The 26,942-nt window shown below is 40.2% G+C and overlaps 2 protein-coding genes and 1 long non-coding RNA gene across 4 annotated transcripts; 2 read left to right on the top strand and 1 right to left on the bottom strand.

Moving 5' to 3' along the window:
* Nucleotides 1–2,929: 2,929 nt before the first annotated feature.
* Nucleotides 2,930–8,459, bottom strand: LOC107520197. 2 transcript variants are annotated; one of them, XR_004950933.1, is made up of 4 exons: nt 8,208–8,459; nt 7,827–7,898; nt 5,114–5,273; nt 2,930–4,484 (listed from the first exon to the last, which is right to left on the bottom strand). It is a non-coding gene; the product is annotated as an uncharacterized LOC107520197 (long non-coding RNA). The 2 variants fall into 2 exon arrangements; XR_004950932.1 differs by having other exon boundaries at nt 2,931–4,484; nt 7,827–8,459.
* A 1,635-nt stretch (nt 8,460–10,094) lies between these two features.
* On the top strand, nt 10,095–13,566 carry TSPYL1 (TSPY like 1). The gene is given in 2 exon segments (XM_016163663.2): nt 10,095–10,189; nt 10,191–13,566. Coding segments are annotated over 2 exon segments (1,611 nt in total). The 3' UTR covers nt 11,707–13,566.
* A 7,764-nt stretch (nt 13,567–21,330) lies between these two features.
* TSPYL4 (TSPY like 4) lies at nt 21,331–25,550 on the top strand. Its single transcript, XM_016163622.2, has one exon. It carries the CDS (start codon nt 21,411–21,413, stop codon nt 22,707–22,709), a length of 1,299 nt encoding a protein of 432 aa, XP_016019108.2. The 5' UTR covers nt 21,331–21,410; the 3' UTR covers nt 22,710–25,550.
* Nucleotides 25,551–26,942: the final 1,392 nt, after the last annotated feature.

Raw genomic sequence — 26,942 nt, 5'->3', positions numbered from 1 at the left:
CTGGGATGATGAGACTGAAAAACCAGAATCACTAAGAGGAAGAGTATAATTAAGTGCTACATTGCATTGCACAGTTCATAAAAGAGTTGTAGGAATTCAGAGGAAGACTAATGAGTCATAGGGTAGTAAGGAAAGTTGCAATTAGGAAAAGGGAAGGGGGATGTAGCAGCTATTATATGTGTGACCTAGCTAAGTTAGTTAAGCTCTCGGTGTGTTTCATCTTTTACAAAATTTGACAATTTAATGAATGTAAAATGCCAAGCACATTCTAAAGCAAGACACTTTTCTGGTAGGGTCTAAGAGAATGGTACCTGCCTAAAAAGAGAATGTTTCAGATAGTAGAAGAACCTGTGTCATGGAAAAGAGACTTGTCATTTAAGACTTCAGGTTCAAAAAGATAAGGAAAAACCTCCATGAGTAATAGCCTTACTATTATAAGTACAATTTTCTGTGGCAGATTACAATCATAGTTGTTCCCTGTGAAGCAAAATAACTCTTTAAGCACATGGTTGAAATCCTATAGAGTTCCTACTTCTAAGTAAAAATTCTTTCTTTAAAAAAGTAGCATAGAATACACATATCTACTTTTTCCTCTAAATCTTTACTTCTTCTTGGCTTCTTTTATTTAAAAGTGATCACTTAGTCAAAAAGTATCATAACCTAGGCTCTCCATCATCTATAACAAAGAGTTATAATCCCAATAACTTCGCTACTATGATTTTCAGGTAATTAAAACTAGAAAAAATAAAATGACCTCATCTTCTATATATAATCAATCAAATATTCCATATCATGGCTTTTCTAACAAGAGAAGGAAAATAAGAGATGGAAGGATTCTTCCAAAGTATGTCAACACTATCTGGGAAAATTATGTTAACCAGTGTTCTGATTACATTTACATGTACCATCTATTGTAGGAGTCTTTCCTAACGTTACCAATAAGAGTACTAATTATACTTGTGCACATGATAATGGTGACTGTGATAAGTAAAGCTACAACTCCTAGGACTGGTCAAAGCCTAGCAATGTTTTCTGCTTAAAAACAGAAGGCATATTGGAATAATAAAAGTTTCTACTTTAGGCCAAATTAAATTATTACAGTTCCAAGACTGAAGATAATTTCATAGCAATTAGAAAGAAGTGGACCTTGTGAAAAACTCCATTATTCATTCTTATCTATACAAAAGTAATTTCAGCCATGCATCACATGATCTATATCCATTTCTTGCAGAGAAAAATGAAGGCCTGAAATCATTATCTTGGCTTGTTCAGAAACTAGAGAATTGGAAATACAGTATTGGTACTCTGAGGCTTTGCTATGTAAACTCACCTAAATACGTAAGTCTCTTCAAAGTTTATTATACAGCATGATCACCCAAATGTAAATTATATGTAAAACAAAATTGTTTTTCTTGTGGTGGTTTTTTAAATGCTTTTATAGGCTTTGATGCATATACAGAAATTCATTTAGACTAGGACTTCCTTCTTGCAGACAGTAGAGCAGTCCTCTGGTTTCCTGGTAGCAGATAATGAGGATAGCAGGGTGAAAATCTGCTTGCTCCTTACTTGTGTAAGCACCAAGCTACAGGCAGGAGAAACAGTATTTTGTTAATTTGTTTCTTTATCTAAACATTCCAATAACTCTGAAACACTGTGCAAGGCAGTGTGCTAGGCACCAGGACAGTGGTAAATGAAAGCTTCTCCTGGAATTCAGGGTCTTCTTAAATATCTTTGTGGTAGGTTTTGGCTTTAATGTTGTCTTTCATTGTATTGCCCAAGTAGATTTCTAGTCTCTATAACCCAAAAGAAGCTCAAAATATGATAAATCGAGCTTTGGGAAGGACCTCAAGAGAAGGTAATGGGCAAGACTGAAGAGGCTGCTGCTCAGAAAAACTTAAGGCACACAGAGATGCAGCACAAAATTTCAAGGAGAATCCCTTTCATATTGCTTCTGTAACGAATTACCACTTTAAACTTACACAAGTTAATTAACTTATAGTGTTGTAGCGCATTCAAATCTAAGACCCACGGAGCCAATTGAGATTAATTATGAGCCTTTATTAGCTGGCCAGCAACTGATTCTCCCCACTAGAGAATCAGCCCCGAGCTTTCAGAGGAGGCAGCTTATAAAGCCTAAAACCACACCAAACAAGCAAACAGGTTTACAGAAGCAGAAGTTAGCCATTAGTATATCTTTGCACAGGACATCTCCTAGAACTACACCCTGGTTATACATTAAGCAAATTATAGAAGCAGAAGTTGGCTGTTATCCTCTGGTGCAAAAATGTTGTTTCTGGGGGGTCTCTTAAATCTTATAGGAAACAGGGCCTGGTAGACAGTTCTGTTATCTGCATCCTGGCAGTGATATTATTTTTTTTGCTTTGGGAGCTGGCACTTGAAGATATCACTCCCTGTCTTGTCTTTGTGACTAGCTTACTGGAGAATTTTCCACTTTTACATTTCCCACTGGTTTTCAAAGGGGATTCAAATCATTGAATTGTCAACCTGGAGCGGAGGGCAGTGAGCTCTGAGAACAATGAGTTTCGCTGCCTGTACCCCCCGTTTTTGTTTTTGTTTTTTTTGACATATGTAGTTAACCAATTAATTATACAAGGTCCAAATAATAACTCCAGAAATGCTAATATTAGGGGTCCTGCAATGGAGGAAAGCAGAGTAGTCAACCACAGGGACCAGTTAAACACGTTCTCATACCAAGATCTTGTCCTCCTGCGTTGTTCTCTGTTGCTGAGCCTTTGTCTGACTAAAGCCTCTAATAATGCCTGAATGGTTAGCATAAGAACAGCAGGTTTTACCTAAAGCTATACAATTAAAGCAAGATCTATGTTTTATGAACACATTAGTCTTACATGTATGAATTAATACACAAGATTCTTAGTTCATTTTACAGACTTTGAAACTAAGCTGTTCAAAAGGTAAATTCTGAAACTACACTTGATGCAGTAAATGAATATATCAAAACAAACAAAAAAACTTTACATTTAAAAAGACATTTAAAACCAGGAAGGGTCTTTCTCAGTGAGGCTCAGGCAAGGCTGGGTGAGGCTGAGTTGGGACTCTGGTTGTGGAGACTAACTGATGAGTTTTTCACCTTACTAGGTGGAGAGCCTGTAAGTACTTGAGAAGGGAGAAGTTAAGGATTTCTGTGAAACATGATTTTATAAAGTGTTGTCTCTTTACGGTAGGGGGTGCATCGTGCCCTTAACAGAGGGGAGGAAAGGAGGCTTACCCAGTTTTTGCCAGTTTCTAATTTGAACTTGGTTAAAGTTTCTTTCAGGATCTTATTTATCTTCTCTACCTGTCTTGAGCTCTGAGGCCTGTAAATGCAATGTAACTTTTAATTAATTCCTAGAACCCTGGCTAAAGATTGACTGGTCTGGGCAATGAACGCCGGGTCATTGTTGGACCCCAGTGTCATGGGCAGGCCAAATCGAGGTACTATTTCTGAGACTAATTTCTTTGCTACTACCTGCGCTGTTTCCTGCTTGGTGGGGAAGGCTTCATTCAGTCCATCCTGAAGAGGTGTCAATGAACAAAGCAAGTACTTGAATCCGAAGGTACCCGGGCTGACCTCAGTGAAATCCAACTCTCAGTGTTCCCCCAGTGCCTGTCCACGCAGATGTGGTGCCGGGCCGATAACTGTTTGGCCATTTGTTGCAGCCCCAGAATGTAATAGTCTCTTTTCAACAGTTCAATCAACTTGGTCTCTCCTAAGTGAGTGCTCTGCTGAACCTGGGTTATGAGGTCTCGACTCAAAGCCTCAGGTGCTACAATGCAGCCGTCTGGGAGCCTAACCCACCCAGCAGATTCCTCTTTTCTTTCCAGCTTGTTGTATAGTTTAACTTCACCTGGAATGTAGGTAGGGGTGTCTGCTAGCACCCTGGGCAGTAGGGCAGGCAAAATGTCAATTGGCCCCAATGGTTTTCAGGCAGCTTCCTTTGCGGTAAGGTTGGCAAAGAAGTTGCCCCGGGCTATCTCAGACTCAGTTTTCTGGTGACCTGGGCAGTGTGTAATGGCTACCTTCTTAGGCAGCCAGATGGCTTCAAGGAGAGCTAGGATCTCTTCTCCGTTCCTGATTTCCTTCTCCCCTGAGGTGAGTAATCCCCTCTCTTTATATAGTGCCCCATGAATATGTGCAGTAGCAACGGCATACCTGCTATCTGCATAGATGTTGACTGTCTTCTTACCCCATCGGAGTGCTTGGGTCACAGCAATGAGTTCAGCTCGCTGAGCTGATGTTCTGTGACTCAAGGCCTGAGCTCAGATGTCAGTTCCTCTGGTAACTACTGCCACCCCAGCACACCTGACTCTCTCTGAGATGGAGCTGCTCCCATTGGTGTACAGTGTGGCATCCGGTTGTGGCCACAGGATGTCAGTCAGGTCTGGTCTGAGGCTGGTGATGCTATCCGAGAACTCGAGACAATCATGTAATGGCTGTTGAGGGTCATCATCAGGAAAAAGGGTGTCTGGGTTAAGAGCAGAAGTTTTCAAGAATTGTACTTGTCAGGGGTTAAGGAGAAGAACCTGGTATTAGGTGATCTGTGCATTTGAAATCCAATGATCGGGGGGCTGCGGGGCATGGTTTTCACTGCATGGGGGGCTATAATCTGGATGGTCTGTCCTAACAACAGTTTCAGTGCTTCTTTGGTGAGGATGGCTGTGGCCGCAATGGCCTGAAAGCAGTTAGGCCACCCTGCTGCAACATAGTCCAGTCTTTTGGAGAGGTATGCAACAGGTCTCTTCCATGGTCCTAGAGTCTGGGTGATATTAACTTTATCCTGGTTGTTGAAGATGCACAGGGCTACCTCAACTAGCTCAGTCAAATTCTTGTCTTTAAACCTTCCTATACTTTATTACTTTTTTCTTAATATCTGGGGCTGACTGACTGACAAAAGCAAGGTTTTATTATTTGGGTCCTCCGGGTCAATAGGGGTGTATAACCGGTAAGACTCTAAGAGTCGTTCTAGAAACGCTGCTGGTGATTCATCCTTGGCCTGGATGAATTCACTTATCTTAGAAAGGTTAGTAGGCTTTCTGGCTGCAGACTGGAGGCCCTGGAGCAGAAGCTGGAGATACCGATCGAGAGCCTCCTTACCTTGTTCAGTGTTGGGGTCCTAAGGAGGATGGGTATTTGGGAAGACATGTTGAATATGAGCTGGGTCTATAGTGGGCGGCCCAGTTGGGTCATGCACAGTCTTGTCAGCCTCTCGGAGAATCTGTTCTCATTCCTTTGAGGCAAAAAGGACCTGGAAAAGCTGTTGACAGTCATCCCAGGTGGGCTGATGGGTAAAGAAAATAGTCTCTAAAGGAGAGATTAGTCCCTGTGGTTTCTTGAGAAAAAAGGTTTTTGATGTTTTCAGTTATACAGATCTTTCTTGTTATCCGAAATTCTAATTTTAATATCAAGACCACATATTCACCCAAATCATAGCTATCTAACTATTGTAATAGTTTTACTGTCATGGCCCAAATCAGAGCTATGCCCTTTGCTTCTCTATAAGCCCTTCGTTTTTGAATAGTCAGGTCTATTCTTGATATTCATGACATACAACAATTTATAGTAACTGAAATTATGACTGATACCATTATACAAGGACATATGAATAATAAAGATATTGACAAATTTTTAGGGACTTTATACAATTTCTGAAACACTTGTATTGGTAGCATGTATTCATAAAAATGTAACCTAAAGAAGGTTAAGCATCATTCATTACTTGACAATGTTTCTCATATAATTTAATATATTAAATAGACTGAATTAGCTTAACATTTCTCTTTTACAAAGTGACAAAACCAAACTTTCAAGATTTTCCAGGTGCCCTCTGGGAAGTCTCAAAGTTATTATGAGATAAAACAAAAGATCCCATTTAGGTTTTACGTTGGGAAATTTGTCATATTACAAGGTTTGATCACCTGATTAAACAGGATCACAGGTCACTATAAAACAATACTTATCTATTTAACTCAAGTGATAATAAAAGATTTCAAAGGTAAATATGACCACATAAAAATCTTAGCACTCTTAATGTTAAGAAGACTTAGTTTTTTTTTATATCAAAGACATAATACAGACTATAAAGTATAATAGATTGTTTTGATAAGATATAGAATCTTTGTTTCTTAAGTGTATTGCTCACAGGTAAAGAAAAATCTTTTACAATCTCTTATTAGGAACAGACTAATAATCCAAACTCCAGTTTTGTGTTGGTACACTGTTGATATTAAAGTTCATTTTAAAACCTTATGATAAATACATTTAATTTTAGCCAATTTGACTATATAAAACAAGATTTTCTCTTTTTCTTTTCTTTTACGACTTCATGTGTTCACTTATGTTCTTGTCCTTTATTTTCCTCTCAGGATTTCTCTTCACAAACCTTCTACCATTTTTCTCATTCCTTCAGCTTGCCTCTTCTCACTTACTCAGAAATAGCCAACTATAAGACAAACACCTTTCCTTCAATTTCCTTCAAAATAAATCACCATACTTTATACCTTCTGTTACCAAAAACATATTTTCCTTTCCATCATAATTAGAATTCTTAACTGAACTACTATATTACATATAACACAGACAAATATAGATCAGAGGCCATGCACATACTCATATTTCCCTGTCCTCAGTATTTGTAACCTCACTGGGTGTGCATATTTCAGGGAGTGATGAAATAGTTTGGGTCCTGAGAGAACTCATTTCCCCCTCAGGGTCTAAGGGTGAAGTGGAAGAAAATTCCTGATTACAGAGATCTCTGGGAAGGTGCTCCTATCTGTGGACCAGCATAGAAGCTGAACTTTTACTAGCACAGCAGTCCTGTCTTGCTCGGGCTTGCCATTGTACCAAGCCACTGGATTAACTTGTTGGTCAATGTTTTCTGGTATATTAGCTGCCTCTTGACACATTAAAGGCATATGTTCTTTCTCATTTAGAAATGCTCTAGAGAGTCAATGAATATCAATTATTAAACTTAACTAAGTATTTTGCCAAAAAGATTTTGGAAACTATTTTTAAACATCAAGACTCATTTATAAGCTTTTAGGTTGAATTTATAATTTTATAATCTTAAGCAACTAGTAGAAATAGCATAAACATATTTGACCAATAAACACAAGTAGAATAAAATTGTGTGTCTGACAATCCGAAGAAACACCCATCCCCACTCAACCTACAATATTAAACTATCTTTATTACCAAAGATTATCTCAGATCATGTAGACTTGATAAATCAAAACAAAACAAAACATTTGGATTAGTTTTCATTTTTTCTGATAATTTTAGGAAGACTTAATTTATAAGTGCTTATCTTTCCCCAAACCAACCAAAGCAGAGCTTATACAAATCCACCTTTCATAAAAATAAACTCCAACCCAAACCGAAGAACCAGTTAGAAAGAAGACTCTACCATCTAGAATTCTGCCCCACAGACACTCTGTGAACCTTCTAATCAAATTCATGTTCAGTCATAAAGAAGGATTAGTCTAACAGGCCCCTATTAGCTTCTTCAACTCTTGTATTTTCAATATCAAAAACAAACTCATTTCTATCACTGGGTAAATTATTTAAACTTCTTGTACCTCAGTTTCTTCATCTGAAAGGCTGTTTGCAGGTCGAGTGACCCCTCTGATGACCACCCTGTTACAAATGTGGGCCAATCTGATTGGCAGAACCTCTGGAGATCGAAGGGGGTGATGCAGGACCCATAACCTTGGGCCCGCTGCCAGAAGTCTTTGAAATTATCGAGGAGACACTGCAGAGGAGTGGGTCTGGATCATGGCGGTCGGAACAGTGGAGAAAGAAAATATGATACCTGTAAAAGTTAAATAAGTTAGAGCAAGAGCCATGCACTGTCCTGGGGACCAGTCCAGAGGGGCAGCAGCAGCTATACAGAAGGAGAAAAGAAGGATTAATAGACCTATGAGGATAAGAAGGAGGATAAAGACATAAAGATGTGTAACATTCAGAGAGAGACTACAAATTCAAGAAAAACAGACACCAAAGACACAGAGATGACAGACCAACACGAGATAGTTACTGGTGCAAACAGGACAAAACCAACCAACCAGGCTCAGGATCTGACATCTCAGTCCCGACCAGACTAGGGAAGTTATGCCACGTCCAGCCTTCCACTAGTTCCCAGGGCCCAACCAACCAATCAACCAACCAACCAGATACACAGAAATCTGAATACCTGTAGTGCAGTCTGACTCACTGGTAAAGCCGCTCCGGATGGCTCATGCCCAATTGTTACAGAACTGAATCTTTTGTCCACTTGCCCTCCTGGGCGAGTCCGCCTGGCGTCCGGGGTTGAGGAATGTCACTCAGTGGCCGTCCCCTGGACGAGGTCTCGGATCTTAGGAGATCTCCCCCGACTGGGGAAATCTTGCTGGGGCCTCCAAATGTTGTGGTGCGTTCAAATTTAAGACCCACGGAGCCAATTGAGATTAATTATGAGCCTTTATTAGCTGGCCAGCAACTGATTCTCCCCACTAGAGAATCAGCCCCGAGCTTTCAGAGGAGCCAGCTTATAAAGCCTAAAACCACATCAAACAAGCAAACAGGTTTACAGAAGCAGAAGTTAGCCATTAATATATCTTTGCACAGGACATCTCCTAGAACTACACCCTGGTTATACATTAAGCAGATTATAGAAGCAGAAGTTGGCTGTTATCCTCTGGTTCAAAAATGTTGTTTCTGGGGGGTCTCTTAAATCTTATAGCAAACAGGGCCTGGTAGACAGTCCTGTTATCTGCATTCTGGCAGCGATATATATTTTTTTTCTTTGGGAGCTGGCACTTGAAGATATCACTCCCTGTCTTGTCTTTGTGACTAGCTTACTGGAGAATTTTCCACTTTTACAGTAGTACTGAAGGTTAGGTATTATAAAGTCACAGTGCTGGGAGGGCTACATTCCTTTGGACGCTTTTTGGAAGAATCTATTTCCTCATTTTTCCAGCTTCTAAAGGATACATTTTTTTCCCCTGGGTTCCTGGTTCCTTCCTCCATTTTCAAAGTCAGCAGCACAGCTTCTTCTCTCCTCTCCTCTGATTTGGGGATCATGGCTCCTCAGACTGACACTCCTGCCTCCTTATAGGGACCAATGTGATTACATAGGGTCAACCCAGATAATCCAGGATAATCTTCCAAACTCCAGATCTTTAAATTCACGGTATCTGCAAAGTCCTTTGACTACATAACATATTCACAAGCTCTAAAGATTAGGAAGTACACATCTCTGGGGGCCATTATTCATACAAAGCAAAGCCAATGGGGGAAAAAAATATTTGCCTCTTTTACACTTTAAGTAAACTAAGTGAACATTCACATTCTTCAAATTTGTTTTCTATTTCAAGTCCATTTCAGTTATTCATTTTAACTGGCTTTTATTAATAAAAATGGTGGCCAGTAACACCCCCCCCCCCCAAAGTGGTATTTCTCCAAGGCCTTGAAACTCTCTAAGGCCAGCTTTCATGCAAATAAACAATGTAAAACAACGGGAAATGCTGACATAACTCTTAAATGCACTCTATGAGCAGACTGCCATGAATACAGTTTGAGCCAACCTTTTCTACCTCCTTTTAGAATTAAATTCTTTAATAGGTTAATAATTTATGGGGGCTGGAAATAGCTTTTTTTATTTTCTACAGCGAGGGGCCATGGAGCTAGATTTAACAAGTTGATCCTGCCTTAATTCCTGCATACATTATGTAGCACAAGCTCTTCTTTAATGCAGATTATACATTTAGGACAAGCAAGGAATAATATGCATCACTTAGCGGTAAATAGCCGCTTAATAGCTTTTTCTGCTGTGGCGCTACAGGCTAGAATTGGCATTTTCATGTCACTTCTACCTGAGAAAAGGAAAACAGTTTGCAATTCATCTTAGTTAAAAGATAGAGATTTTTTTTTTTTTTTTTGCCTGTGGACATTATGGGGTATTACGGTATAGATTTACCTTCCTGACTAAAAAAATACGGAAATTAGAAAAACATGTTTTCATACAAGTGTGCTGTGTAGAACTGTGACCCCCTACAATTACCGCATTTTACATGCTAGAGGTTTCCAGAAGCATCGTGGGATGGCTTCTCATTGCCTTCGGCCTCTGAGTCCAATCTACATTTATTTACGCCAGTCAAAGTACCTCTCTTCGAATAAAATTCATGTAAGTAAAACTAAGGACATGCTTGCACGGCAGAGACCACAGAATCAAGCCCTGCAGCAGCAAAGTCTCGCGTTCTGGCAAGACAAACAACCCTGACGTCACCCTCACGGGGACGCTCGCGAGACCCGGGGTGGGAGGTGCGAGCGGCGGGTTTTCGCAGAGCCGGGCTTCTATGAAGAAAGCAGATGTTAAGCTACGCATTGGGCTGGCTGCTACCGATATGAGCGGCCTGGCTGGGGTCGAGCGGACCCTTCTTCTCCAGATCCGCAGCCCCGCTACTCCCGACCATGCCCCAGGAGACCCGGACCAACACCAGCACCTGAAGCCCCGCGAGAAAACCGAGGCGTCACAGGTGATGACGGAGACGGGTGGGGGAGACTTGGAGACCGTCGCGCTCCCACAGCCCCGGCTTCCAGAAGAGTGCGGAGCCTCCCACGACCTCGCGGTCTGTGGCCATACTCCCCAGACCCAAGTCGGTGGGGATCCCGGTTACGGAGCGACCAAAGCGGGAGTAGAAGAGGTTCCGCCTCCCCGGGAGGGCGGGGAAGCCGAGTCTGCATCCATGGCAACGGACTGCAGCCTGAACAATAGCTGTCAGCGTGTAGAGCTGCGCGGCCCAGATGCGGAGAAGGCCATAGAAACCTGTGGCGCAGAGAGGTCAGGGTCAGAGGCGATGGCGGAGGCAAAGGCCAAGGAACTGGACACTGAATTGAACACCATCTCGGTACCACTGGATGAGGAGGTGGTGGATAAGAAAGTAGTGAAGGAGGAGGAGGTAATGGAGCAGGAGATGGAGGTAGAGGAGAAGCCAGGAGGTGAAGAAATAGAAATGGTGGAGGAAAATAGAGGAGGAGAAGAAGTGAGGGAGGAGGCAGGGCCCGGGATTATGGATCTGCGCATGAACCCCCTGGAGGCCATCCAGCTGGAACTGGACACGGTGAATGCTCAGGCCGAAAGGGCCTTTCAACAACTGGAGCATAAGTTTGGACGGATGCGTCGACATTACCTGGAGCGGAGGAACTACATCATTCAGAATATACCGGGCTTCTGGGTCACTGCCTTTCGGAACCATCCCCAGTTGTCTCCCATGATTAGGAGCCAAGATGCAGAGATGTTAAGATATGTAATCAATTTGGAGGTAAAAGAACTCAGACACCCGAGAACGGGCTGCAAGTTCAAGTTCTTCTTTCGGAGAAACCCCTACTTTAGAAACAAGCTGATTGTCAAGGAATATGAGGTCAGAGCCTCCGGCCGAGTGGTGTCTCTTTCCACTCCAATTATATGGCGTCGGGGCCATGAACCCCAGTCTTTTATTCGCAGGAACCAAGATGTCGTCTGTAGTTTCTTTACCTGGTTTTCAGACCACAGCCTTCCAGAATCTGATAGGATTGCTGAGATTATCAAAGAGGACCTGTGGCCAAATCCACTGCAATACTACCTGTTGCGTGAAGGAGCCCGTCGAGCCCCACGTCGTCCAATAAGGGAGCCAGTGGAGATCCCCAGGCCCTTTGGATTCCAGTCTGGTTAAACTTTGCCCTTGGGACTACCCCTGCACAAGGTCCCCTGTCACCTTTTTCTGGACCTGTGCTTGGGCAACAGAAATTGGTATGCCTTCTACTCCCCCCCCCCCCCCCCCCCCCCCCCCCCCGTTTCTGCAACATTTTCCTCTAGACATTTAGTTTTCTCAGCCTCAAGAATGAGACGTTCATGGCCATGCTTTACCACTTCTACACAGACTTTGTGCTGTTCTGAATTACTGTCACATGCTGCATGGCCATTGTTCGCAATACTGTTAAGCCAAGTAAATGTTGCTCTAAATTGTACAGCCTTTATCTGCATTGCTTGGACTCTTTGTTCTCAGGGCCTCTGGTTTGGCCCTTACCACCTAGAATTCTAGCTTTAGTAGGAGCCCATTCTACCCACTTTGCTCTGCAGTGCAGGCATATAGTTTGTGGACAGTTGCAGGGCATTAATAACATCAAGAGGGAGATCAGCAATGATCCACTTGGTCTTTGTGATTTAACTGACCCCACTGCCTCTCTTGTACCTCTGGTCACCTCCTAATGCTTTCTGCTTTTGGCTGTGCCCACCCCCTTTAGCTATTACCTACTGGACGGATGAACATCTTCCAGGCCATTTTCAGCCCCTGTTTGGTTTCTGGTAAACCAGAACCTACAGAACTGGTAGTGGACCCAAGTTTCCTCCCAGCACAAGTTTCTTTTCCAGCTGTTCCATTCCTCTGCATTAATTCCTCAGCGCCTCTTCCCTTGACCCCCATTATCCAGGAAACCTACGATCAGGTGAATATTTGAGGTGACAGGTTAAACCTTGTCCTCATGGCAAGAGTAAGGTTGATATCTAGGCTTTCTTAGCTTGAATTAGCAATTCATACAAAACCTAGGTACTTTCTAGAGCCTCCTTTCCTCATCCTGAACATGATTAAGTGTCAGGGTAGGGTAGCAGTACACTTTGTTTCTTATCTCTTAAAAAAAAAAAACCAAAATCAGTGAAAGCAGACCTTTTAGCTTAATTTGGCACTCTCTATCATTTTTCAGGGACAAGTTGTCCTATAAAATAGACTGTCAGAGCTTATTACTCTCTACTCTCTTTCCCACTCTCCATCCCCCAACTCTTAGAGGATTTAAAGGGAGACAGATCCAGATGGAATGAAAAGTGATATCTAGTTCATAATGGATGGAAGAACTAAGAAGGAGAAACTGAACAGGAGACCATAGGCAAAAATGAGACAGGTAAAAATTGGGCCTAAAATTAAGACTGGCTAGCTGAGAGCCTTAAAGAAAAAGGTGGTCTGTTAGTGGTGATGGATGGAGAAATACTTTTTCTCATGATGTTCCATGGGAGAATTGAAGGGGGTTGGAATGTTAAATACCTTGCCAAGAGAAGAGTTCTTTAAAGAAATAAAACGCAACTTTAGGTGCTTTCTCTCATTTTCATGTGAATTTATGCACAAGGTTAATACTGTGTCCTTTATTTCACTAGTATTTAGTAAAATCCTGTTGTTTTCTCTGTTTCTGCTTACTGGGAAAATTGAGCCGTACAGGATTGCTTTCATTTAAGAACATTTGGAAAACTAATCTTTCCAGTACAATAAAGACTTAAATGAATATTCATAATGGTTTTCAACTTGTTCTTGTTTCTGTCAAAACTGTAGTCTTAGAAATGAAAAACTTGGTCATTAGATACTGAAGACTGGAAATTGTTGTCTTCATGGAAAAATAACCTACAAAAAATGTGTGCCTTGGTGGTCTTATATGATCATTTACCCTGGTAATGACTTTTTAGTAATTGATGTGTCTCTTTTACTAAATAGCATAAATACTTGTGAGATTGCTCTATCAAATTGGAAGTGTACCATTGGCATTTTTGTCTATATGCACTATGAGAAAAGCATGTTACTGTTAGATTTCTTATCTTTCATTCCGACTGAAGAAATTATCAAAAATAACATAATGTAGTTTAATGAAGTTCTTAAATGGATTCAATAAGCGTTAGTTCAAAAACAAAAGTAGGGCACACTACTACTGCACCTTGCAAGGTGGGGAGGTTTGTTGCTTTTTATTGCTTTAAAATGTCAACAATTGACAACTGATTATGATGTCACTTTTTTTCCCATAGAGTTTGTATAACACCACCACCCCCTTCACTTCCTTAAAGCGTCCATGTCTATCCATAGAAATAATAATTCTCAGGTCATTCAGGTTCCTTTAAGTCACTTTTGCATTTCATAAGTACACATTCACAGAGTTCCTGTCATACGTGATATATTCTTATATCGCATACTTTCTCAGCTGTAAAAACGTGTTTGTTCTTTTCTTTAAATCTTAACGCTTATCTGTCAAATCCTTCAAGCCCATCTTAAATAACTCTCTGCCTTATAGTTTTTCTGTTCCCCTTAGGGAACATGAAAAAAAATTTTTTTTATGTACTTGGTGTACTTTGTAGGAACCTCTGTTCTAGAAAATAACACATAATTCATCTTAGTGAATTCCACAAATTTTAAAGCATTCTATAAGGTACCCTGGGAAGATAAGTATAAGAAGATAAAGTCCATTCCCTTTTTGTTAAAGAACTGGGGAAAGACTGATAGGCAAACAAATAATTGACACACTGACACAGTAAAATAAAATACAAAGACATTTTCACGTTTTCGCTTTCTAGGTTGGAAGCTTTGTGAAAGCACAGATTAGGGGAAAGGGGGCAATTACAGCCTTCACTACATCTAGCTTAATGTGTTGGACATAGTTGTCACCAGATAAGTATTCATCGAATGACAAAAGGGTCAACTCAAATGGAGAAAGAACAAAATAACCAAGTACCCAGAAAGACTTTTGATGAGGTAATGAAAAAAAGAAAATGGTTTTCAGGGCATTTGTAAAATTGATGTCAAAAATATTTGCAAAGCATTTCTTAATTAAAAGTAAATTTCTTGTTTAATTAGAAAAAGTCCAAGCATAATACATTTAACCTTTCACTTGCCATTTTAACACAGCATTAAGTTTGGATCAACTATTATGTGCTTTGTTTTTGTACATCTTAAGGTGACTTACGCTGGAAATTGAAAGGGGTTAGACTCTATACATGTGCTGTCCAATACAGTAGCCACTGTCAGACACCCGTGGCTACTGAGCACTTGAAATGTGGCTAGTCCACATTGAGATCTGCGAATATAAAATACACACTGGATTTCAAAGATTTGATATGGAAAGAAGACTGTAAAATCTCAATTTTTTAATATTGTTTGCATATTGAAATATTTTTGATATATTGGGTTAAATAAAATACTAAAATTAATTTCTCTGATTCATTTTTTTTAATGTAGCAACTGGTAAATTACACAGGACAGCATAGTTCTAGACTTCTTGAATATCTCAAAGCATATAAAAATATCTGTAAAAATTAAACATGTTATTACTTTATCGCCATTAAATTTGTGACTAGGACAAGGACTATGTTAAACAGTAGAGGGTCTCTAAACACTGTTAGATATATACCTAAGAATTAAGTATATATTGCCTGAATTAAGTTGCTTGGTTTTTCTTGCCCTCAGAAGAATAGAATGGGACAATGTAGTTAAAACATTTTATTATCCTCTGGAATATGCTCAGATGTAAAGAACTGTTGATATCACTAAGAAATGTAGAGAATGTATATATAATGAAGTTTCATTAAGTCAATAGGTTGATTACTTGTAATAGGCACTTAATACTAATCTTCAAGTTTTGACTTCTCTTAGCACACTACATTAAGAGTTGTGTTGAGACGGGTCTAAGATCTGGTGAGTATGTGGCAGTGTAGGTGCTGTTATAAGTAACCATTTTATGTAATGGCCAAACTCAGTTACTCTAGGGTCAGTTTTGCTAAATCCCCTCTGATTAGCTATTAAAAGCATATTTTGCATAGTTAATTTTTAAAAGATATTTTATAAAGTCTTTAATAATACATGGAAGAATGTGGTAAAGCATTTTAGTTTCAGCAATAAACTTTTTTTCTACGGGCTGGAAATACTATATGTCTAGAATAATTTGAAAATAACGAACATAGTGGACAAGTATTACTATGTTCCAGTGTTTCGTGTCTGTGTCAAATTATTTAAACTGTATCCTACTTGGTCTAATTCAGCTTTCGTTTCTTTCACTTAGTGCTTAATTCTTTGCAGATGTCTTCCATCTTTGAACCTCCACACACTTATAGTTTCATAATAGAATTTGACATTGATTTTATACTTCTTGCACTACAGTGTATTGTAGGTAAATCTTAACAAAAAAGAATAATAAAAATACCAAGTCATTTAGTTATTTAGAGCCTACTGGGACAAACACTTTACATATATCTCATTTAATCTTTACAACAGTCCTGTAAAGTAAGTTTTCTTATATTCATTTTGTACATTAGGAAACTAGCTCAGAGGAGTCTCATATGCTCTCTGCAAGCTGGAGACCCAGAAAAGTTGGTGATTCAAGGCCTGAGAACTATGGGAGCTGGTGGTGTAAATACCAGTCTAAGGGCAGGAGAAGGTATTCAGGTACTCAGGTACTCAGGTACTCAGGCTGGAAGCAAAAGGGGCAAATTCCTCCTCCTTCCATCTTTTTGTTCTGTACAGGGCCCTCATGGGATTGGATGATTCCCACCCATGTTGGGGAGGGTAACCTACTTTTTTATTCCACCAATTCAAATGCTAATTCCAGAAATACTTTTACAGGCACACCTAGTAATAACATTTAATTTGGGCACCCGTTGGTGCAGTCAAATAGACACAAAATTATCACACCAAGCATACAAGGGTATGAGGTCATTCATGTCAGGGATCTTGTCTCTGATTTCTCTTACGATTATGACTTTTTTTTTAAACATCATCACAGGGAGCCAACATAATGAAATAATCTTGTCTGAGAAAAATTTAATTTTGTAATGGTGACAGCCTAAGTATAATAAAGATTATAATTTAATTTTAATAGTACATAGAGCATCAAACATATGTTGAAAACTCATGCCACAGTTCTTTTAATGAATGTATGGTCTATAAAATTGTCGCATAATTTCTCTTCAGAGAAGTTTAAGCTTTAAAACCAAGGGCAAATTTGAGTCAGATTATAACTTTGAAGACCACTTCCTCCCTCTAGTGCCAGGAATGAGAATACTATATTCACAAGCATTTAAAAATCCATCCTCAGTGTGTATCACCCCTAAGATGTGTCCAGGAAATTTCTGAGTTATTTTGGTTATTACAAAGAATGTGGATACTACTGACATTCATTGGGGGCATTAAGGATGCTAGACGTCCTGCAGTGTGAGGGCTAGTGCCCTGTATAATTATCTAGTCCTAAAAATTCAAGTAGATGAAAAAAATCTATTAATTATTTAAACCTAGAACCTAGTACTATGAAAAATTGTTTGCATATGAAAACAATGTTTTGCACTGTTTTATACACTGTACTTTTGAAAACAACCCCTTTCATCTATTCTAAAACATTAATTGTAAGATAATGTCATTACTTTTACCTAACACCAAGAATTAATGGTTAATCTCCAAAATATAGAAGAAGCTAGTGATTCTGGATGTATAACCATCTAACTACTTAACCATGTCATAGGCATGCCCATGCATTTAGAAATTAAAATAAATCTTTTAAGAATTACTTTTTAATTTCTTCTTTAAATTACAACTAAGATGTTATATTGATTTTTCTTTTTAAAAATAGTGCATGATGTACTATTTGTGAATATCAACAAAAAATTATAAAACATTTGTTATAAGAAGGAATGTTATTCTAAGAATGTTATTTCTATTCTAGAATGTTTCTACAAGCTCAATTTGATTGCCCCTATATAGACAATTCCTCTGGCATCATGGCTAGGCTCATGGGTCTACACTTGTTTTAATGTTCTGCTGTGCTGTTTTGAAATTCTCAATAAATTTTGAACATAGAGGATCACATTTTCATTTTGCACTGCCTATTCTATAGTGGTCCTGACCACAACTGACATAAATAATAAACTCTGGCTTTGAAGTAACACTTTTATACATTTTTAAAGTGCTTTCATATCTGTTATCATTTGATCCTCACAATTAAGCAGCAAGAAAGGAGAGTAAGTGGTAGAGAAGATATAACCTTAAAGTCAGAAGAGCCTGAGCTCAAGTCTGGTCTCTGCAGTAATCTAGAGTAGTGATTTAATTTTTCTGATCCTTAGAGGCTTCTTCTGTTAAATAGTAGCACTATCTGCCACATTAATGTTGATGTGATAATTATGCAAAATAACATGGAACATGGTAGGTACTGAATAAGTCTTTCTCCTCTCCTAGCTCTTCTGTCCCCTGACTCTCCCAATTTGCAAGACATAAAATTTGAAACAGAGATTTAAATGAACTGCCAAGTAGGTTATTCTGGGTCTTCTGAAAAGTAGAGGTCAAACTGGGATTAAATGTGCAAAGGTTTTATTAGGGGGGAGGAATTTCCAGACCACTGGTCTTATAGGTCATTTGTCTTGTGACCTTAGCATTATCAGATCTGTTATAGGATTCTCGAGCAGAGTGATGGGACATTGAGGCTATAAGTAGGAAGCAACACTTATTAATGCCAGCACCTGCGCAGAAGATTCCTATCTAAAGACGGAACTCTAATCGTAACATAACAAGCAGTTTTTTCACAGTCTTGTTATTCCTACATAGCTACAGAGGTAAGAACATTAGTTGGATAGCAAGCTATGAATCAAGAGATGTGAGCTGGAGAGTCCTTGAGGTGGGGGAGATAGCTATGGGAAAACATGTTAGCTGGAGAGTCCTGGACAGGGGGGTGGGGGGAACGGCAGTCAGGAATGGACCTTAACCAGCTGAGTTGGTCATTTCTGCAAGCCCTCTCCCCTTCACCCTTTCATATGCCTCCTCTCCTCTCTTAAAAGAATCCACTATGTATCTGTCCTTATCTAGCTTGGATGAGGAGACTGATATTCATGAAACAACCAATAAAGTTAAAGATAGAAGATAAATAAGAACTAAATGAGATAGCAAAGCTCCTAAGAGCTGTAGGAATTTCATGGACTATCAGAATGGTAAGGTAGTTAAGGAAGGTTATATGTAGGAGATGAGAGGAGGCAATTTGCTAATTAATATATGTCTGACCATGGGGGAGTTAACTTCTTTGTTTATGAAATTAATGCATTTACAATGCCTAGTGAAATCTACATGAGGTAGGCTTGAAAGGAGTTTTAAAGAATGGGAAAGCTGTTATTAGTGGAAAATGATTCTATTAACAGGAATAATCAAAACTAGGAACAGTGATGTTACAAGTAGTAAAGATATAAATCTTTTAAAAAATTTAATATACATAACAAGAGAAAAAAAACTTCACAGGTAGTAGCTTTATGCAATTTTATAATTTTCTGTTGCAAATAGCAAACTATTTTTTTCCTGTATGAGAAAGTAACTTTTTAATTCAGCATTTGCTTGTTTTCTCCATCGTGGCTCAAGATAAAATCAAAGAGAATTAATCTTTCAACAGTGTAAAGATTCTTTAGGAAAAGTAACAAGGCAGAGTAGTGTCAGAATAACTCAAAGTCAGTTAAAGCACACTATTTACTTATTTACAAGGATTGTTGCGGAGACGGTTAGGAAGAAGAGTCAGAGTCTGGAAATGCATTAACTAACATGGATAAGGGAGAGGGGATGAATGGCAATGCTAGCATCCTCCACCTCTATCTCCATGGTTTTTTATTCTCTTTCACAAAGCTGGCTTTGTTATTATTATTAGTTACTATCAGGTTAGTAATTACAAACTACAGCCAACTCACAGATTCAGCCTCAAGGCCACCACCGTGTTATCATCTATTTTTTCTTTTCTTATCCTTGTGCCTAAAGCAAGAAGTCCCAGAATAGGTAAGGCGTGTGCGCCCTCCCTGCAGTGTGAGCTTGTGTGCAAGCCCACACCTGCTTCTGAAGACTTTGTTGCTCCAAGCAAGCACCAGGTATCCTGCCAGAAATGCAGGTGTCTCTCACAACAGAGGATAAATCAATAGATTGATTTTTACTCCACATAGCCAAAAATAGGATTTATTCAAAGAAAGAGGAAAGAAGAGAGAGAAAAAAATAACTGTAGTATGGGAAGAGTAAATCTTGTTTGCACAATTTTTTATTGGATAACTGATTAGTTGGCAGCAGACATCTGGACAGTCTGTCCTTGAATATGCTATGGATACAAAAAAAAATCTTAGTTGTTTATGAAATCTCTGGAAAACCTTTGTGAACTAAACTATAACTGCATAACAGGTTGTTTCTCTGTAATGTCTGCCAGTGTCTTTCCATCAGCACCTCATTTTTAGTTGGACCCGGTCTGCACTACTTGCCTCACTAGAAATCTCAATATACCTGCTGCTTTTCTTTGAATTCTTTTTCCCTAAGTCCTTACTTCTTACTGGATCCTTTCTGAGCCCTTATTTGAAAATGATCATAACCAGAGGTGCTCCCTAGTGGAGTTTATATTAACAGAGTTATAATAATTTTATGGTATGAATTTAGGATGTGAAATGAAAATATGGAAAATTCCAGTTTTTCTTCTTGCATTTTTTTCTAAGGATTAACACCGGTATTTTCACATGCCAAAAAACTAACAAAATATGACAGATGTTACTGACATCACTAATGAACTGTATGAGCTGACTTGAATACAGTAAATTTTTCTTATTTTTTAAGTAAATATTTTAACATGAACATTTTAAATGTTACTTAAAACATCTTAAGACAATTAATACCTTTAGTGCCTGCAAACAGTTGATTATTGTTTCTGCACTATAGCGAATTATCACAGGAGCGAATTTTGGCAAAAGTTTGCTGGCTTCACATCCACAGTCATTATGAAACAGAAACTATTTTTTGATTAAGAGTATAACCTGGGGATAAGCAACATATAATACGCATAATTTTAGAAATTAAAATCCCCTGAGATTACATTTCTACCTATAACGCTTAAAGGCTAAATTTGCAGGGTTGCTCCTGTGTAGGGCATCTCAATATAAGGAAAATACATTTTGCTATTTACATTAAAAATGAAGACGAAATATGGTTCAATTGCTTGGTAGGCGTTGGCCAAAATATATAAACTTTAAAATCTGTACGGAAATTTGAAATTGTCTTTTATAATGTCTTGTTAGGATGCAAAGTTTCCCTTTCAGTTTTCTTAATTTTTTAAATGATCACATTTAACACAGTAGCACGAAGTGAACTTTTCTTAACTCTGTCCATCTCAATTCTTTGGTAACAGCCATGAATCTACACATTAAAGGCTTACATAAGAAGCCCTATGAGCTGACTTGAATAGACAATAAATAACCTTTCCTATCTGTAAACAAGTATTTTAACAATTAATAGCTTTGGTGCCTTGGAAATTCATTCAAAGACTCAGAAATCCACATAAACAAAATTCAAATTCTCACATGCTTGAGTCTGGTCTGCATCCACTTCTGCAGGCCAAACCTTTTCCAGAATGATGTAATTCAAAACATTTTGTAACACAAAGACAAAGGATTACCCTAGACTAACGAATGTAATCACTAGGCGCAGTGAGTTTCTCGCGCGATATTAAGACGCTACGGTCCTGACGTCACCAGTTGCCATGGAATCATTCTCCCCAGAGTGTAAAAGAGGGGTGGTGCGAGGGGCGGAGCACCGCTTCTGCAGAGGACCGGGCTAGCTCTCGTCCTACATATCTGACTTCTATCAAAATGAGCGGCCTTGATGAGGGCAACGGTCATCCCGCAGGTTTAACTTCTACCAAAATGAGCGGCCTGGATGAGGGCGACAACCTTCCCGTCGCTAAAACCTGCGGCTTTGCTACTCCTGAGCATGCTCCGGGACATCTGGACCCAAATCAGTGCCAGAGCGGGGAAACCGAGGCGACACAAGTGATGGCAGACACAGGTGAGGGCAGCTTGGAGACCCTCGCGGAGGGAGGTGCGTCCCGGGCGCCCTCCGGCTGTGGCCCTGTACTCCGCATTCGAGTTGCTGGGAGTCGCTGCCGTGCAGCGACTAAAGCGGGCCAGAAAGAGGCTCCGCCTCCTACAGGGAGCCTGGAGACAGCCTCTGCCTCCACCTTGGTGGCAACGGACAGTAGTCAGGAAAGTGGCTGTCAGCGTAGCGAGCCGAGCGGCCCTGCTGGGGAGAAAGCTCTAGAAGCCTGTGGCGCAGGGGGATTGGGGTCTCAGATGATGCCTGGGGTGAAGGCCAAGGAAGTGACGACAAAAACGTGCGCCATTTCAGCGGCAGAGGATAAGGACGGCATAGCAGAGAAGGTGGTAGAGGAAAAGAAGGTGATACAGAAGGAGAAAAAGGTGGTAGGAGGAGTGAAAGAGGAGACACGGCCCAGGGGCCCGAAGATCAATAACTGCATGGACTCTCTGGAGGCCATTGATCAGGAGCTGTCAAACGTAAATGCCCAGGCAGACAGGGCCTTCCTTCAGTTGGAGCGCAAGTTTGGCCGGATGCGAAGGCTCCATATGCAGCGCAGAAGTTTCATTATCCAAAATATCCCAGGTTTCTGGGTCACGGCTTTCAGAAATCATCCCCAGCTGTCGCCTATGATCAGTGGCCAAGATGAAGACATGATGAGGTACATGATCAACTTGGAGGTGGAGGAGCTTAAACATCCTAGAGCAGGCTGCAAATTCAGGTTCATCTTTCAGAGCAACCCCTACTTCCGAAATGAGGGGCTTGTCAAAGAATACGAGCGCAGATCCTCTGGCCGGGTGGTGTCTCTTTCCACTCCAATACGCTGGCACCGGGGCCAAGACCCCCAGTCCCATATCCACAGGAACCGGGAAGGAAACACCATCCCAAGTTTCTTCAACTGGTTCTCAGACCACAGCCTCCTAGAATTTGACAAAATTGCTGAAATAATCAAAGCAGAGTTGTGGCCCAATCCCCTACAATATTACCTGATGGGTGAAGGACCCCGCAGAGGAATTCGAGACCCAGCAAGGCAGCCAGTGGAGAACCCCAGATCCTTCAGATTCCAGTCAGGTTAATCCCTGACCCATGAGAAGCTCCTGCACAAGTTTCTTTACCACCTACTCTTGGATTCTATGCTTAGCCAACAGCATGCAATCTTCCATCAGCATTCTCTTCACTTTGGATTATTTTGTTCTTTGGTTCTTCTAAATCTTCAGTTAGTTGCAAGATTGTTGCTTATATGCCTATGCTCTTCTTCTGGGCCTTAGTGCTGTACTGCAAAGTTTTAAGTGTTCCAGGTGCATGGCCTTCCACTGCTTCTGTGCCAAGCACAATGCTGTAGATAGACACTGACTTTCTTTGCATGCCTTGGGCCCTGTCTATGACTATGGTCTTTTCCCAGTTTTTTTAAGTGGTTATCTACTGCAAGGAAGCTTGATACACATCTTTGCAAATAACTACCTGGGCTTTATACTTTATGCTGACTGTGCTTCTGATACCCTGTACTCTTTGGCGAGCTCTTTGAGTTTCGCTGCCGTAAGATGAAGCTGACAGTTGATTCCAGCCATCAACACAAACTGGACATTCCAGGCTACCACCGACTGATTCCCAGCTGCCTTCCTGGGCCTGTGCCATCCAGCCTGCTCGTTATCTGGCAGAAAAAGCAGGTGGCTGGTGGGTGGCTACTAGGCATTAATGAGGTAACAGATGAGATGTTATGTTGGTCTTATGCCTTTGGTCACTCCGCATTGTGACCAGGTACCGGTGAGTATGAAAGCCTATGTTGTGGCCCACCTAAACCTGTTTTCAGCCTTTTGGATGAGCTTTGCACACTCACCATTGCCTGCCTCCTCAGGAACTATCTGAGGAATTTATCCTCAGGCAGCACACAGCAAACTCTCACTCCTTAAATGGTTACCTGTAAACCCAATTTGCTGTTGGGAAGGTTGGGCAGTCATATGTGACAGTGCCCAAAGCAAGCCTGGAACTGGGGATCTCTTCCAACAGTTAGCTTTTCTGAGTCCTAATCAGCAGACCACCCTTAATCTAGGCAATTTTGTTAGGCATCCTCTTCCTAAACCATCTGGCACCCCCTCTGAACGTGACGAAGTTGCCAGGTTGGGGCACCAAGGAGGATGTATTTCTGGTCTTTCTCCATGCCCCTCTCCTCCTCCTTTTTCCCTCCCTCAAAGAAACAAACAGAATTGGCAAAGCAGTCTTTTTGTTTAATTTGCTCCCTTGGTGTCCAGAGGAAGCTACTATACAATGTATTCTAGATGTCATTGCCCTCTCTGCCCTCATGCTTCCACCCCACTTTCTTTAGCAAGGTCTAAACATTTCCAAGGGAGATCTGTAGGTAACTTGCTTAGTTATGGGCAGTGTTCTTTTAGGCCAACTTTTGCAGCCCCACCCTTTACCCCTGTCCATTTACCAAAACCTGTGTGTATCTTGAGCTTTAGTTTGAGAAGCTGGGAGGAGAGATAGAAGGCTTTATAATGATGGGCTCGAGAGACCCAGATCAGGTTGTGCTGCTGTAAAGCAACCAAAACTTATGTTTGATTCCACTTTTTTAAAGACGGAAATTTTGGGGGGCCTTAGACCACTTAGAAATAATACCAAGGCAGCATTTTGTGGGTCACCCCTATCTTCCATACTATTTTATTACATCCCTGATGACCTAAGAGCTTGCATCCTTATGCCTGGCCTTAGCTTTCAGTCCTCAGCTTTCCCATTTCTTTCCCTGCTTTTATCCTAACAAAAGAGGAAGCAGGCTGCAGTCTGCATTGTGGCAGGTGCCAAGCCTCTCTCCTAGGGAGTAAGATGTGTAGAGTCTATCTGGATTTTCAAACCAAGTTCTAGTGGGTGGGGCAGCAGTGTGTCAGGGCTGTTTTACTTATGGAGGGGTATGGTGGTGGTGGTGACATCCACCCTTATCCTTTCTCCTTTCCTTCTGAAGGCCTTGTCATAAGCTCCCCAAGGACTTGGTGGGTATAGACACAGAGGAGTGGAGAGGGTGCTCTAGGCTGGAGAATCCAAAAGTCCAGAAACAAATGAGCCTGCTGTGGAGTAGGCTTGGAAAGGCAGGCAGGGAAGACTGGAATTTTGCAGAGTCAGGAGTTGGAGGGGAGGCCCCAAGGCTCCTCCCAGGACAGGTGGGAGAATCAAGTGGTCGATGTTTAAAGAGGATGCCTGGAGAATTTTCCTCCAATTTTTCCTATATCCCTGAATTCACCAGTAGATTTTTATACACGAAAATGCAAGTCTAGATAATTTCTTTCAATTATTCCAGGAGTGACCTATATGTGGAAGATTAATGGTTTATGCGACTTATTTCACTGTGAGTAAAATCCTGTTCTTTCATTTTTGCTTGCTGGCAAACTTGACATTTACAGGCCTGCTTTTTGCTTGTAATTGAGAACATGTGCAAAATATCAAACTTGTTTCCTGTGCAGTATGAAGACGTCTGTGAATATTCATTAATATCAGCTTGTTCTGATCTCTTCACATGTACTCTATTCTTAGAAATATTTGACTGTGATCTTTGAAGAGTCTGAAATTTTGCAAATTGTCACTGTCTTGTGAAAGTAATCTCAAGAAGAAAAGCATAACTCTGTCTTACTTGATATTTCTTGTCCTGGTAGTAATGTGGTGCTTGATATTTTATGTTCCTAACTAGTGTTAACTACTAGTAGAATTGCTCTGTCAGACTAAACGGGGATCGTTTGTACTTTTGTCTTCTGTGTGCTCAGAGGAAAAATAAAACTTGTCATTCTGCTGTATTTCTTTTCACCAAAAAATAAAAATTAATAAAGCTCTGTCTGTGTTGTCTAGGCTAATATTAGGTTGAGAAATCATTAAAGTTATCAAATAGTCACTGTAAGCATCATGCTAAAGGTAAAAAAAAAAAAAAAAAAAAAGCCACCAAACCTAAGGTTTTTTTTTGCTTGGAAAATGGTAAATAAGCCCACTGCAGCTGCATACTCATGAACATTTTCCCTCTACAACCAGTGCAGTTTTGGGTGGTAATTGAAGTCATATGTTGACTTGCCACTTACTGATTTCTGTGGAAAATTGTTCTCCATGCAGCATCCCTGTTTCTGTTAACCACATCTCTTCCTTGGTCTTGTTCTTAACAAGCTTCAGATAGAATGGAAGAATAGCTTCAGATGGAAGAATTAATCATTGCGTATTCTTTACGTGCTACTTAAATTCTTTTCTTACAACAGCGTGATGCTTTAAAGAGAAAGAACAAAAAAAATATATGGCTGAACTCTGTCTAGAAACAAATGATATCAGACATCAGCTTCAGTCAGCAGGAATATTTTGCTGTTCAGCAGCTCTTTCATGAAGGTTTGGGAGATAAATAACTTCTGCACTCTTTTCAGTAGAAAGGGCTGTGGATGCTGCAAGATCTGGGATAATGAATGACCGAAGTATTTTTAGCTATCTAAACAAAAATTTGACAAATGCCCCAAATTACTGATTTAAATTAGAGACTGTTAATTAAGTCTACAGTTTAAACAGACTTGCTGACTTGATGCAATTCTTTCTTGCATGTTCTACTTGCTGAAGTGTAATTTTTCTAGGCCTGGAAAACGTTTCTAGAGAGCTAACTAAGGTTTCTTTTGCAAGTGCTACACTCCTCTTAATCCTAAATTCCCCTTATCATGTCCATTTTACTTTTTCAATTCAGTGATTGGTTGGTGCATCATTAACCACCTGTTTCAAGCATTATCCCTTTTATCCTGTTCTGAAAATAATCAGAAAATGTTATTTTGTTGCTCTGGGTTTATTATCAGCTTTAGTCTAACCAATAGTATTCATTTCTGTTAGCCCGATGCCACTCATTTGTTAGAGATTAACATGATTTCTGTTTTGTCTAATAAAACAGACTAAATCAGGCATTCTCTAGGCTGTACTACTAACCACTGGGTTGACTCCTGCAGTACTGTTTTGTTTCTTTGCATTGCCTTTTTGTTTTTCTCAATTTTAAACAAATTATTTATGCAAACCTCCAAACCAGTTAAGAGGGTCTCTCATCCTCTGGTCACCAAAGAAGTACATATCAGTTTGGTTCGCTTAGGCCATGTTCCCCTGAGCATAGTAGTGATGTACTTCATGCTTTCCCTGGTCCCTACATAACAATCTTTTACCATTCAGCTCAGGCCAGATACCCTAAAAGGCTTCTCTGACCTTCCTTAACTCAGACCTCCTCTCCCCTCCCCATATTCCTGCTCCTGCTGCTTCTGCTATATTTCCAGTTAATTAGTTTTAATCATTTAAAAAACAAACAAAAAACAAAAAATTAC

This window comes from Rousettus aegyptiacus, unplaced genomic scaffold (genome assembly GCF_014176215.1).
Source record: "Rousettus aegyptiacus isolate mRouAeg1 unplaced genomic scaffold, mRouAeg1.p scaffold_m13_p_1, whole genome shotgun sequence".
NCBI lineage: Eukaryota > Metazoa > Chordata > Mammalia > Chiroptera > Pteropodidae > Rousettus > Rousettus aegyptiacus.
The sequence above is the reverse complement of the archived record's forward strand: the minus strand, read 5'-3'. Positions and strand labels throughout refer to the sequence as shown.